The sequence below is a fragment of the Tamandua tetradactyla genome, chromosome X (assembly GCF_023851605.1).
Source record: "Tamandua tetradactyla isolate mTamTet1 chromosome X, mTamTet1.pri, whole genome shotgun sequence".
NCBI lineage: Eukaryota > Metazoa > Chordata > Mammalia > Pilosa > Myrmecophagidae > Tamandua > Tamandua tetradactyla.
The window spans coordinates 135,319,848-135,333,237 of NC_135353.1; the positions used below are offsets into that span (position 1 = coordinate 135,319,848).

The 13,390-nt window shown below is 41.7% G+C and overlaps 1 protein-coding gene across 1 annotated transcript in view; it reads right to left on the reverse strand.

The window, feature by feature from the left end:
• LANCL3 (LanC like family member 3) overlaps window positions 1–11,859 on the reverse strand; it is a 102,141-nt gene extending 90,282 nt beyond the window's left edge. The window contains exon 1 of the mRNA XM_077144831.1: window positions 11,287–11,859. Coding sequence (XP_077000946.1) covers window positions 11,287–11,859 — 573 coding nt within the window. The remainder of the gene's footprint in view (window positions 1–11,286) is intronic.
• Window positions 11,860–13,390: the final 1,531 nt, after the last annotated feature.

A 13,390-nucleotide genomic window follows, 5' to 3' on the forward strand; every position in this document is an offset into this window, starting at 1 on the left:
TAAGCAGGCTTAGCTTCTCCTCTGCAGGAATACATTTCATAAGAAGCCCTAAGATCGAGGGTCTGGTTCATCAAATTGGTAGTCCCCAGTGCTTGCAAGAATATCTGGTCTTCCTCAGGTGGGGAAGTTTAAATATTTCCATCCCTTTCCCCAGTCCCTCAAGAGGATTATGTAAATACTTTTTAATCTTTTGCCCAGGTTACTCTGGGATGTATCAGGGCATCATGTCATCCTGTACAAACCAACAAGATCTCACTTGTTATTGAAGGTTCCATGTAATTACGGTGTTCAAATAAGCTGACCACAAAAGTTAAATTAGATAGTGTGCTACTGAAAATATACATTTTGCACCAAATAAACATCTCTTCCTTTGGTCTCCCACAGAAAATGAAGCTTTAAAATGCAGTTGATACTATCCTTTAACCTTTAGTCTAATTTACCTTAGTCCTACCCAGATCAGTTTCATTCATATCTCTAATTGAAGTTTGATCACTTTTTCAGTGTTTGTGACAGTTGCTGTAAAGGGAAATGTTGACTTTCATAGCTGCAGAGTTCTAGCTCTGAGTCTCAGCTGTCACACAAAATACTTAAAGTTCCAGGGAATGACCAGGTTATATCCAAATAATTCAGCGTCTCAGACTTTAGTAATCACAGTTACAACTCCAAAATAGTTGTAAGAACTGCTACTTTAAAATAGGCCTTCACCTGATAACCTATGGTCTCAAATTCAATTCTCAGAGTTTGTACACTATAGTTAGTCCATATTAATGAAGCCTTATAACATTTTTCTTTTCATTTCTACCTTGTTTCATTCAACATACTGTCCTCAAGGTTCAATCACCTTGTTGCATATCTCACACCTTCACTCCTTGCAGCCACTCAGTAGTCCATTATATGTATATACCACAGTTTCTCCTTCCATTCCTCAGTTATGTACCTTTAGGCCACCTCCATTCATTGCAAATCAAGAACACTGCTGCCATAAACACCATTGTGCAACTGTCCATTCCTGTTCCCACTCTCAGTTCCTCCAAGTATATGTCTAACACAGCGTTGCAGGATCGAATGGCAATTCCACCCCCAGCCTCTGTGGAGGCACCACACTGCCCTCAAGAAGGGCTGCACCTCTCTACTTCCCTGCTAACAGTGATCAGGTACATCTCTCTCTCTCCACATTTACTCTAGCACTTGTATCTCTCTGTTCATTTTCGAACTGTGAAGCCTCTGTTTTTAACAGCCATATTTTAATTCCTTCATTGAGAGTCCAACCTATTTCAACAGTTCAATGTGTAATACATGTGTAATTCTTTTTCCCTCATAAGGAAAGGTGAAAGCATTTTAAAAAGCAAAAGATGATGTTACTGAAACATGCATGTGGACAAAAGTTCCATTTCTAGTTGTTAGGTCCGAAAGTCCTCGTATGAGTAGAGATTCAGCTAGACCTCACAGTACTTGCTTTGAGACTGGTGATGCTTTAGTTGCCATGGACACAAGATTTCAACACACCACTGAGCACAGGGAATCTATCCCATGCTAAGCAATGGAGTCAGCAGATGGCCACAGTAACAGCTAACTGCACATAATGCTATGACCAGTATTTGTTTTTGCCACCTCTCATTTAGATGATATTCTCACCAATGAAGTCTCTAAGACTTTCCTACTTACCTGGGGAAACAGTTTCCTTATGGTCCAGGTAACAATACTCACACTTCAACATGTCAAAGTCACTTATTTGTCTGGGATGTTAAAAGGAGAAAAGCTATTCAGAAAGGGAAATCCGATCTTACACAAACCACTGCTTTGTTGAGCTTGCTAAAAGAAAGAATGTATCAACTGACATCTTGAAAATTTAGTTTATCTAAGTGGCTAGCACCAGAATAATGGGTGTGTTAAATTGGTGGGTTTCCCTAGTAACAAAATCCATTAAGAAAATAATTAGGAAAAGATAAGTGGTACTCAGGTGCACATAAATAATGCATGAGAACAACATCGTTTTTATGAAACAAACCAAACATCCAAAGCATTGTATTTAGTTAATGAATGTAGGTCAGAGATCAAGTTTATAAAATTGATTCATGAAGAGAAACACTTACTTCGACACATTATGGACTGTAGGCTCGTTTACCAAGAGACCATCATCACACCATGGTGATATTAAGGGACCTCCCTGCCACAAGGCAGAAATCCATTATGGATTGTATAGGAGCCAGTCACAAGGTAAACATAATTCATTAAATTCACAGGCAGAGATGAAATTATCCAAGTAAATGACAAATTAATACAATTGATCATTTTCACCTTCAAAGGCCAACAAATAGAGCAAAATGCTGTTAAAGCATCCTCTTTATAGAACACCAGGATTTTACGCTATTAGAAAATTAAGTAATTCAGTACGATTTAAGGAATCTTTATTGCAAACATTGAATCAGTAACAAGTAGTTTATGAACCATCCTCTCCTGAAAGAATTGCAATACAATACGTAACATACAGTAAGTTTGTTTTTTAGTAGGAGGTATATTAATAGGATATTGATGGAAGAAAAAGTAGAAATAAATTACATCTGAGTATCTGGATTACTTTGGATAGTCTGTCAAACCACTGTGCCAGAAAAAAATTAAAAAGAGAAAATAAAATATCTGAGCATTTTCAATTTGAATTAGTCTGGAGTTGAGGAGGCAACTCTACTTTATGCCATACAGGTAAAAGGAATTACATGAATTCTAAAATAGGAGGTACCTTTGACTATCAAGGTCATATTTTCTATCTAATCTGGGAAACTTGTAATAAAATATCTCTCTTGTATTATTATGAAAAAAACTGCTGAAATATGGTCCATCTGGGTCTTTGAGGAAATTCTCAAAAAACTTTCCTTGTACAATATAGAATTACACTTATTTGGAAAAAAAGAAAATCATCCATTCATTCAGTCAACAGATTTTAATGGAATCCTTAAATCTGTAAGGCAATGTGCTGGGCAATGAATCTTTCCTTTAACGTCAACTATGAACTGGCATTTGTGGAAGAAGCAGTTTCCAGTACAAGGGACAAATTGATGAAAATCAGAAAGTGTGGGGGATCTGTTCAATTTGTTGATAAACCATCCCATAAAGTTAGGAAAAATAGTGGTTTAGAGCTATGTACTCAAGTCTGGTCAGTGGATCAGCATCATCAGCGTCAAGTAGGAGCTTGTTAGAAATGCAGAATCTTGGGCCTCACCAAGGACCACTGAATCAAACCCTGTTTTTTAAACAAGATTCCCAGGGAAGTCTTGCGCATGTTACAGTGTGAGGAGCACTAGTTGAAAGTACAAAGTTGGCCAATTTGCCGCTGAGGAGCTGTGTGACCTGGTACAAGTTCCTCAACCTCTCTGTGCTTCAGTTTCTTCACTGGGTATGATGCAGATAGTTATGGCGCCTATGTCATAAGGTTGCTTGGTAGTATTAAATGATGTAATACATGTAAAGTGCTTGCAACAGTATGTGGCAATGAGTGATTGATCACTATTAGCTGTTATCATGTCCTTCTAGCAGTCATGGGGTTCTGGGTCATAGGTAACAAAGGATCTAAGCTGTAGCCCACAGAAGTGCCCTGCTTTTGGTGGTTTTATAATCAGGCAATTAGGAACTGGATCACGCCTACAAAAATGCTCTGTGTCATTTCAAACCAAACTACAGGGTTTACTTAAGCAGTACACAACACTTACCTGCTTAAAACAGGGACCATGGAAATCCAAAGACTGAGAGAAATCTACATATGCATTTTATTCAATGTGTGTTGGATGGAACAATAAGGGAACTCATTTAAAAAGGGCAATTATCATCATTTTCTACCCATCAGTTTGGTATATATTGAAAAGTCTGATGAAACCCAGTGTTCATAAGAATGTGAGAACACAGGCGCTCCCAAAAGTTGGTGGAGGGAATGGACATGGATGGAACCTTTTGGAAAGCATTTGACAGTCTCTATCAAATGAAAAAAAAATCTGTAACCTTTAACCCAGCAATTGTGTTTAAAGAAAATTGATCCTACATATATGCTTGCAAAAGTAGGCAAATCTAAACATAAAGAGACATATGCAAGCCAGTATATTATATGCATACATATGTAAATGTATATATTATACATATATGTGTGTCATTTTATAGCATTGTTTGTGATGGCAAAAACAAGCAAACAGGGCAGGTCACAATGGCTCACCAGGCAAAGTTCTCATGCCACGCTGGAGAGCCCGGTTTGATTCCCGGTGTCTGCCCATGTGAAAAAACAAAAAAACGAAACAAAAAATCAACAAGCAAACAACCTTGAATCAACCAAAATATCCACCTACAAGGGTTAAATTAGGGTATATTGATTAACTGGAACCAATGAAAAGAATGCAGCATCTCTCTATGCAGTAATGTATAAAGATGCCCAAGGTACATTAAGCAAGAAAGAAAGCAGCAGAACACTATGTATAATATGTTCATTTGTGTAAATGGATAAACGTATAATATTCCACTTTGTGAAACAGAACATTCTTCAGAAATAAAAACAAAACTTTGATAACAATTACATGTCACTTTATTTTATATCTCTCTGTATTCTTTGATTGTTTGATTTTACCTTGTTAGTATGATGACAATAATCATTTTTTTAAGAAAAACCTAGGTAAAGTGCAAACAGTTACTGCTGTAAAATATATTCCCTAAACCTTACTAGTTAACATTTTAATTAACAGTTAGTATTTTGACTTGTATTTGATTGATAGCTAGCTGACAGCAAAAACAAAATACCTTACAGGTGCCGTGGGACATGGCTGTGACTTGGAAAAGGGAAGTGACACACCAAAGGAAGGAAAAAGGAAAAGGTAAAGGAAATGGAAGTTCATAAGACAGAGTTTGCTAAGGAATGTCAAAGAGCAGACACTTTGGTAACCACCCAGCATTCATCCTCCTCCTCCCTTTTCTTTTTTGTCAGCACCCGTGACCAACAGAAGAGGTTAGAAATAAAAGACACTAGCCATCTCATCCTCCCCTGAAACTAGAAGTGGCCAATGAGAGACCTGGGCAAGGCATCAGAAGGGCAATTATTCAGGATAGATCATCTCCATGATAGAGATGCAAAAAAAAAAAAAAAAAAAAAAGAGCTTATAACCTCCCTCTCTCTTTCGGTTCTAAGAGAACATGATGCTTGAAATGGCAGCAGCCATCTTGCAACCTCAAAGTGTGATACAGCTCACATAATAGCAGAGAAAAAATATTCAGAGTTGTGGAACCAATCCTGGAATGGCCTAGCTCTGACTCCTTGTTAAGTGAGGTAATAAATGTTCCCATTACTTAATCACTTTTGATTAGTTATTCTGTTATTTGCAGCTAAAAGCATCCTCACTAATACAGATGCCAACTACTTGCTGTAAAAAATGATCAGAAGATACAATTAACAACCTTGTAATCATTTTTAAACCGTGGCAGGAAGAGAGATACCTTATATTAGGTATAATTTTCTATATGATATTATGAATCACCTTTGACTGTCTTACTAGGAGCAAAAAGGACTAACCTTGAAATGGCATTAAGCCGCTAGTATATGCCAAGCACTACGCTAGGCACTTTATCTTGAGTGTGTCGTCATAATTTTCAAACCAGTCCCTTCATCCCCACAAGTCTTCCACATCTTATTAAAGAACATCACTATCTGTCCAGTAGAAGTTGCAAATCTTGGAGTCATCCTTGATTCTTCCCTTTCCCTCAGCCCCAAAACTAGTCTATCACTAAGGACAGTTCTACCTCCAAAACAGAACTTGACTCTGTCCCCTTCTTTTTATTTCCACTTCCACCAGCAAAGTCCAAGCTGCCACAATTGCTTGCTTAGAGTTCTGCACATCTCCCAATTCAGTGGTTTTAACTCTGGGGTCCCTTGGGGGTACCTATGGATAGAATTCAGGGGGTCTATGAACTGATTGGGAGAATAAAATCACATGTATATTTTCCCCAACTCACGTAAACAATTTAGCACTCTTTTAATTATGAATGTAGACCAAAAACCACAGTATTAACAGTACATGTGATTTCACCACCTATAGAAATCAGATATCTTGGCCAACTGTACCATAATATGAATATATCTCAACATATTATTTACCCTCATCACTATTTCAAAATTACCATAATTATTAGGTCCAGTTCAAAATCTTCTTATTTAATATGTCAATAAAGAAGTATATATGCTACTATATCACCCAAAAACCATTTTGATAATTGAATTTCAATGTAATTGGTTTATTTTGTAATCCTATGTAACCCTGTAACCAGTCCCGCTTGTGTCCATTTTTAATGCTATTCAATCCACTCTCCACACAGCAAACTAGAATGATCTTTTAAAAAGTAAGTAAGATCAAGATATTTCCCTGTTTAAACATGACCAAATTAGCCTTGCATGATCTAATTTTATCCTGCTTGTCTTCCTTACCTCGTCTGGAACCCATCTACCCCTCACTTACCTTTGAAATCTCCAAGATGTTTCCTGCCTTGGGGGGGTTGCCCTTGATGTCTCCTCTGCCTGGAATGCCTGCTCTTAATGCAAGCACCTCATTCTCTCATGCTTCAGTGATGAAACCAGACATTGCCGCCACAGAGAAACCTTCCTTACCATCCTATCCCAAGCAGCACCCTTCCCCTCCTTGCCTGCCCTAATTATTCCCTGTTTACTCCCTTCAGAGCCCTTATCCCATCATAATTATACTGATTTTGTTCACTACTAAATGCCTGGCATCTAGCTGAGGTGTCTGGTACAAAGCAGAAACTTGAAATTCATTGAAAGAATGAATAAAGGACAGAATAAATGAGGAAACTATCACCAATCAATTTTACAAGTAAGGAAATTGAGGTTCAGTGATGTTCAATCATTTGCCCAAGGTCACCCAGTGGCCAAGTTGTTATTTTAGCTGAAGTCTTAGGCCTCCCCTTAATCCCTCTAGCTTCATTTTCCTGCTACATGCCCAGCAATTTGTGGAAAACAGAACAGTCCCAATACATGTTCTTATGGTATGTTTTTTGGGGGACTATAGTGCCCCATTCCTCAAGGATATCTGCCCAACAAACCTCTTAAGTACTTCCAGGAGTACCAAATTAAAGGAAAATATATTACCTGGATAGAGTGATTCTGTGTGTGTATGTATGTGCCCTTCTCTTTCTACATAAGCACACATTTTTTTATCCCTAAAAATTTACAAACATAAATACAATCAGTTTCGGTTTGCTAAAGCAGCTGGAATACAATATACCAGGAATGGATTGGTTTTTCTAAAGGGGATTTATTAAGTTACAAGTTACAATTCTAAGGCTGTGAAAATGTACAAATTAAGGCACCAACAAGAGGATACCTTCACTCAAGAAAGGCTGATCAAGTCCAGGGTTTCTCTGTACACATGGGAAGGCACATGGTGATGTCTGTTGTCCTTCTCTCCGGGCTTCCTGTTTCAAATGGCTTTCTTAGCATCTCCAAGTATCTGTGTTTGAGATTTCTCCAAAGTGTTCTCCTTTTAAAAGATTCCAGTATGCTAATTAAGACCCACCTTGAATGGGCAGAGTCACATCTCCATGGAAACAACCTAATCAAAAGGTTTCACCCAACAATAGGTTGACCCTCACAAGACTGGATTAAAAGAATATGGCTTTTCTGGAGTACATAATAGTTTCAAACTAGCACACAATCAATACATTCAAATAGAAGGAAAAAATCCAGAACAGGGTAAACCAAGGAAAGAACAAATCAGATAAAGTCAAAGGTAAACTTTGGCATACAAAGATACATGTGATAAGGTACTGTGCACTAGCCTATATGGACCGTGAGTCTGGCCATAAGTTCCTAGGAGCCAAAGAAAAATGGGAAACACAATCTGTTACTGACACATTCAGAATTTTTTTAAAGTCAATCAATTGCTGGGAGGAGCAGAATTATTCCTGTTTCTAAGTACTGAGGGAAATTCCTCTTATGGTTCCCTATAATGAAAGTATGGCAGGATGTAGTAATCGGCACTCTAGACTACAGCCTTATAAATAAATAGATCACGCTTCATAGAATGCTGTCTTATAGTATACCATAATAGATATGGCTGGTACAATGCCAAAACCTATGCAGCACTATATTGCCTTGGTAATCAAAGCATGGTCCCTGGACCAGAAGCATTAACTTCACTGGGGAGCTTGTTAGAAAAGCAGACTCTTGGGCGCCACCCCAGACCTGCTGATTCAGAATCTGTATTTTATTAACAAGATCCCCAGGTGATTCTTTTGCTCATTAATCTTTAAGAAACACTGATCTAATGGTTAAGCCTGAATTGAGGAAAAAATTAAAATAAACTAGAATCTATTCCGTCATTTATTTGACAAATATTTACCAAGACTTTTGTGGCAGGAAAGGATTCTTTAAACATGATTCCAAAAGCACCACCATAAAGAAAAAGTCTGTTAAATTGGACACCATTAAAATTGAGTGGTAAAGCAAGCCATAAGGCAAGATTTGCAACACCAACAAAAAGCAGAAAGCAAACAAACAAACACAAAAGTTGGGTACCTAAGCATCTGCCAGTCACTGTTTTGATGCTGGGGATTCAATAGTGGAAAAATCAAAACAAAACAAAAAAACCTCTCTTCCTTATGGAGCGCACATTCTAGTTGGTGGAGACATAAATAAACAAAATAAATAAATAAAGCAAAACAGGAAAGGGTAATAAGTCAAGGAAGTGGGGTTGCAATTTAAAGTACGGTGGACAGGGAAGGCCTCACTGAGGAGCTAAACACCTGAACAAGTTCAGGGAGATAACTATGAAAATATCTAGGGGAAGAGCATTTCAAGCAGAGGGAATAGTGAGTACTAACACCCTAAGACAGGAGAGTGCCTGAAGCAGCAAGAAGGCCAGTGTGGCTGAATCAGAAACAGGAAGGAGAAGTGGAGAAAGTGAACAGGGGGCCGGATCACATACGACTTCATCGGCCATTTTCTTAATTTTAGCTCTGAGTGAGACAAGAAGTCACTGGAGAGAAGGTAATAGGGAGCTATAGCAGGTTATTGAGCAAGGAAATGACATAATGAAAGGTGCTTTTAAGAAGACTGATTTCTTAGAGGTAGATGGAATAGTTTGAATGGTAAAATTCAGCTCAGAGTATATTGCACTAATTGTAATATGCAGTCATTCATTCATTCAACTATTTATTATGTGCCAAAAGGTACGGCAAGTAGTGATGAGGATCTAAACTAGAGTGAAAAACTGGGGGAAGTGCCAAGTGAATATAAATGACATTGGAGGGAAAGAAACCCAGGACATAATGAGATTATTTATAGAGAAATGACACAAGTTTGCAATTCAATTTAATCAAAGTTTATGGTGCATCTAGTAAGAGCAAAGCCAAATGCTAGCTAGGACTTGGGGGTGAGAAAAGCTGTACTTTCCCTTCAAGGGGCTTCCAGCCTGGTGTGCTTAGACCCTGCACTGCACCTTTCAAATCTGAACTTCTTGGACTGCTGCAGCTGTGGCTGGCATTGAACCTGGCTGAATTGCTAAATTTAAGAACTATCTCTTGGTTTGTTTTTTAATCCTCAGAGTTTGATCCCTCTCCTGGGAGCAGGGGCCAAAACACCTCAACTTGATTAGTGCATAAAGGCAGATCTGGCTTGGCAGGAGGGCAGAAAAGAGGTCTTAATAAATGTCATTGTAGATTAGCGTTGCAGACTGGCTCTGGGCCACCAGCTTGGGGACAAGGAGTCCTTCTGGTCTCTGCATGACCTGGTGGGTCTCCTACTCTCTTAGCCTTTCCCTTCTGTAGAAAAGGCCCCAAGGCATGGAAGGGGATGCAGCAAGCTTAAGGCAAACAACTGAGGGGGGGCAGTGAGGGGGTTAGATTTTGAAAATTGCCTACAGTCAGAAGGCAAGGTCTGGGGAGCAGATGCAAATGAAATGCAAATGATATGCAAATAGCTCTGTGGCCTTCTAAATGGTTTTATACAACTGGAAGGGCCCTTGGGAAACTGCTAGCAGATAACAGTGACTCAGAGGCAGAGTGAACTATTTCAAGACAACTTTGTCACATAGACCTTTGCTGCTCTGCTAGCACAGTGCATATTCTTTAGTAACCCTTTTTCCTCACTTGAATCAACCTCACCTGCTGAAAATCAAGAAAATATAAAGTGCACTTCTGAAGAGGTGATGTAAGTTAATTACACTTTTAAAATACTCTGTGTACCTTTGAATTTTCTACAAATGCCTCTCTCACCCAAACAGAGCCAAGTTATATGTGTCATTTCCTCCCCAGAACAATTTTTGGCTCTAGTGGGTTATGAATGAAAGTGCCTCACTTTCAGTTCTAGTTACTACGATCCTCTGGGGGATTTTTTTCCCCTTACGCCACAGAAACTGGCACATTCTCTTCTAATATCCAAAAGCTGTATTCAAAGTGACTCCAGAAAAAGTTGTGAGATGCATTTCACTTCAAGGGTCACGGGAAAGCCATTCATCAAGGAAAGCTGCCCTGCCCAAAATGCTGTGGTCTTGACAATCATAGCTACATAATATAAAATGAAAAGTGCACATTAGACCACAGCAGGATACAATTATTTGTGCTTGTCTTTCTTGTGTCTACATTTGTGGATTAAAAGGGGATACCCCCATCAGATATACATTTAATAAGAACCTTGAGCTGAACTGAAGAGTAAGCAAAATAGGAAGCACATCGGGCTTACAACTGGGTAGTTATTCTTGGTTACAAACCCAGGGGTCTCAGAGGCAACTTACCTCCACATCAGTGCATGGAAACAATAGTGGCGCAATCAGCCTCCCAAAGTTCCTCTATTTTTCCTAGCACTCCAACATGAGAGGGTGCTTCAGCTTTTGACATTTTCACAGGAGGGTCAAAGGAAGGGAAACCCTTTCATTTTTTTGAGGTTTTAAAATTTCACTTGAAAGGGTCATGCAGTCAGGCTTCGGAAAGCTATTTGGCAACGAGGCATCTGGGGAGATGCGTAAAACAAAGCTTAAAGACACGGAATCCGAATAAACGAGAGACTGAAAAAGAGGGGGAAAGACGGGCAAAAGCAAGAGAGAGACCTAAAGAGACTGGAAAAATTACAGCGCCAGACAAGAGAGTAACAAAAAGAGATGGAGAGAAAAAGCAAGGGGCGGTACTCCCGGAGTCGGGGAGTCCCGGGAGAGGAGGACAGGCAAGATAGGGCAGGGCAGGGCAGGGCAGGGCAGGGCAGGGCAGGACAAGACGGGAGAGGAGCGTCCCCCCGCGGCCGGGACTGCATCTTACCTCCTGGGCGAGTTTCTGCTTGAGCACCAGCGCTGCGCACAGGTAGCCAGCGCGGCCCACGAAGAGCTCGTCCGAGCCACACTCTAGGAAGGAGACGGGTGCGCAGACGGCGGACAAAGCACGGAACTTGCCTAGTGGCTGCACATAATCTGACCGGCCCAGGGCGTGGTACACGAGCGTGGCCACGGCGTACACACCGGCGCCTCCGAGCAGGAAGGCGGCACGGGTGTCCGCGTCCGGCTCGCCCCACTCCTCGGCGCGGGCGCACGCGTCGATGAGGCGCTTGGCAGAGCGCAGGTAGCGCTCCCGGGCGGAGGCGAAGAACGGGCTCTGCGAGACGTGGTAAAGCATATAGGCCACTCCGGCCACACCACCGTACAGACCACCCTGACAGCCGCTGCCCCCGGCCGCCGCTCCCCGGGCCTCGGCGCCGCCCCCGAGTGGGGGCAGCTCCTGCAGGATGCGCTCTATGGTGGCGGTGACCAAGGGCGCCACTGCCTCTTCACACTGGCCTGCCAGCAGGCTGCCTTGGTAGTCATCGAAGCGGTTGGCGAAGCAGCGCTTAGTGTCCATGCTGCCGCCTGTGGCCCCAATGCTGAGCTGGGGACCTCACGGAAGCGAGGAAGCGTCCTGCAGCCCCGCGCACCACCTCCCGCTCTCAGAGGCGCTCGGATGGCGGTGGATGAGGAGGGGAAGGAGCGAGGAGAGTGAGACGGGAGGTGACAAGAGGAGGCAGGTGCGGGGAGGATGCACGGAGCGGATGGCCAAGTGGGGCACCGGGCTGCCGCAAGGCTCCCGAGTGGCCCCGGCGAAAGTGGGAAATGCGCGTCGCGCGCCCGCCTCCCTGAGGCCGCGCCCTCGCCGAACCCGCCCCCTTCTGCGCCGCTGCAGCTCGGCTGTTTCTCCAAGGGGCCGAGGTGATCTCCAGCAAGACCCACGCGGGGCTCGAGCCACTCCTCCCGCTCCGCCCTCGGCTCCTCCCCTCCAGGCAGAAGGCCCGGGACGCGGGGCACACCGAGTGGGAATGCTGAGGCTGGGCACGCACACATACCCTGCGATAGAGGGTTCTGTCTCAAAGTGTGTTCCTCTGGTCAGCAGTCAGCATCACCTGGGAGCATGTTAAAAATGCAGAATCTCAAGCCTCTTCCCAGACCAACCCAATAGAAAAGCTGCATATTTAACAAAATCCCAATGTGTTTCCCACGCACCTTAAAGTTTGAGAAGCCACCTAACTAGGCTAGAGTACCAGGAGAAAACTCGGCATCCTCCTCAGAGCTTGTTTCTTATCTTGGTCAATTTGGTATTCTCATTCTGAATGTTTCCTTCCCCAAGCTGAGAAGTTTGAGGCGTTTCATGTAATCAAACAGTGGAATACCCCATATTGAAACTTTTGCTTGGCATTTGGTGTTTACTTGGTAGTATTTTTCTTATGCAGGAGTAAAAACTCGAAGAACCACACCTGGTTAAGACAAGGGGGTGGGGATTTCATTTTTCTTATACTCTAGACTCCTCTCCACTTGAGCATAGTAATAGCTGGATAAATATCTTGAAATTATTAACTAGATAGAATAAGGGTTTTATCCATGAGAATTGAATTAGGCTTTTTGACCCCTTTTTGCCTCTTTAGTTTCCTCCTCCTTTCGCTCTCTTGCTTCCCACATATTTTCCCTCTTGCCTTCCTTCCTCAGGTATTGCTGATGGTCTCCTACATATACTGAGCCCTGGGGTAGATGGATGAACAAAATAGACATGGTCCTAGACCCTTTGGAGGTTATAAGTCCATTGGGAAAGACTAAAAAGGAACAATTACACAACTAGTTGCATTTCTTGTGCACAGTTGTATTAAAATAATTCATCTTTTCCCGAAGCAATTGACCGGTGAAGACTAAAGAACTAACCTCTCCTGGGCGTATTTGCATTTTGATGGGGGCTGTGCAAGACATAAAAGAACAAATGAGTCATGGAAGAGTTAATGAGACTTTGGGGGCAGAGCAACTACTCCACTTATTTGAAAGGCCAGTTTTGTTTGGAGGCATTTTTTTTTCTGTAAAGTGTTCATTGTCACCATAATTGCAAGCAGAAATTAAATAACTTGCTCCTCTGT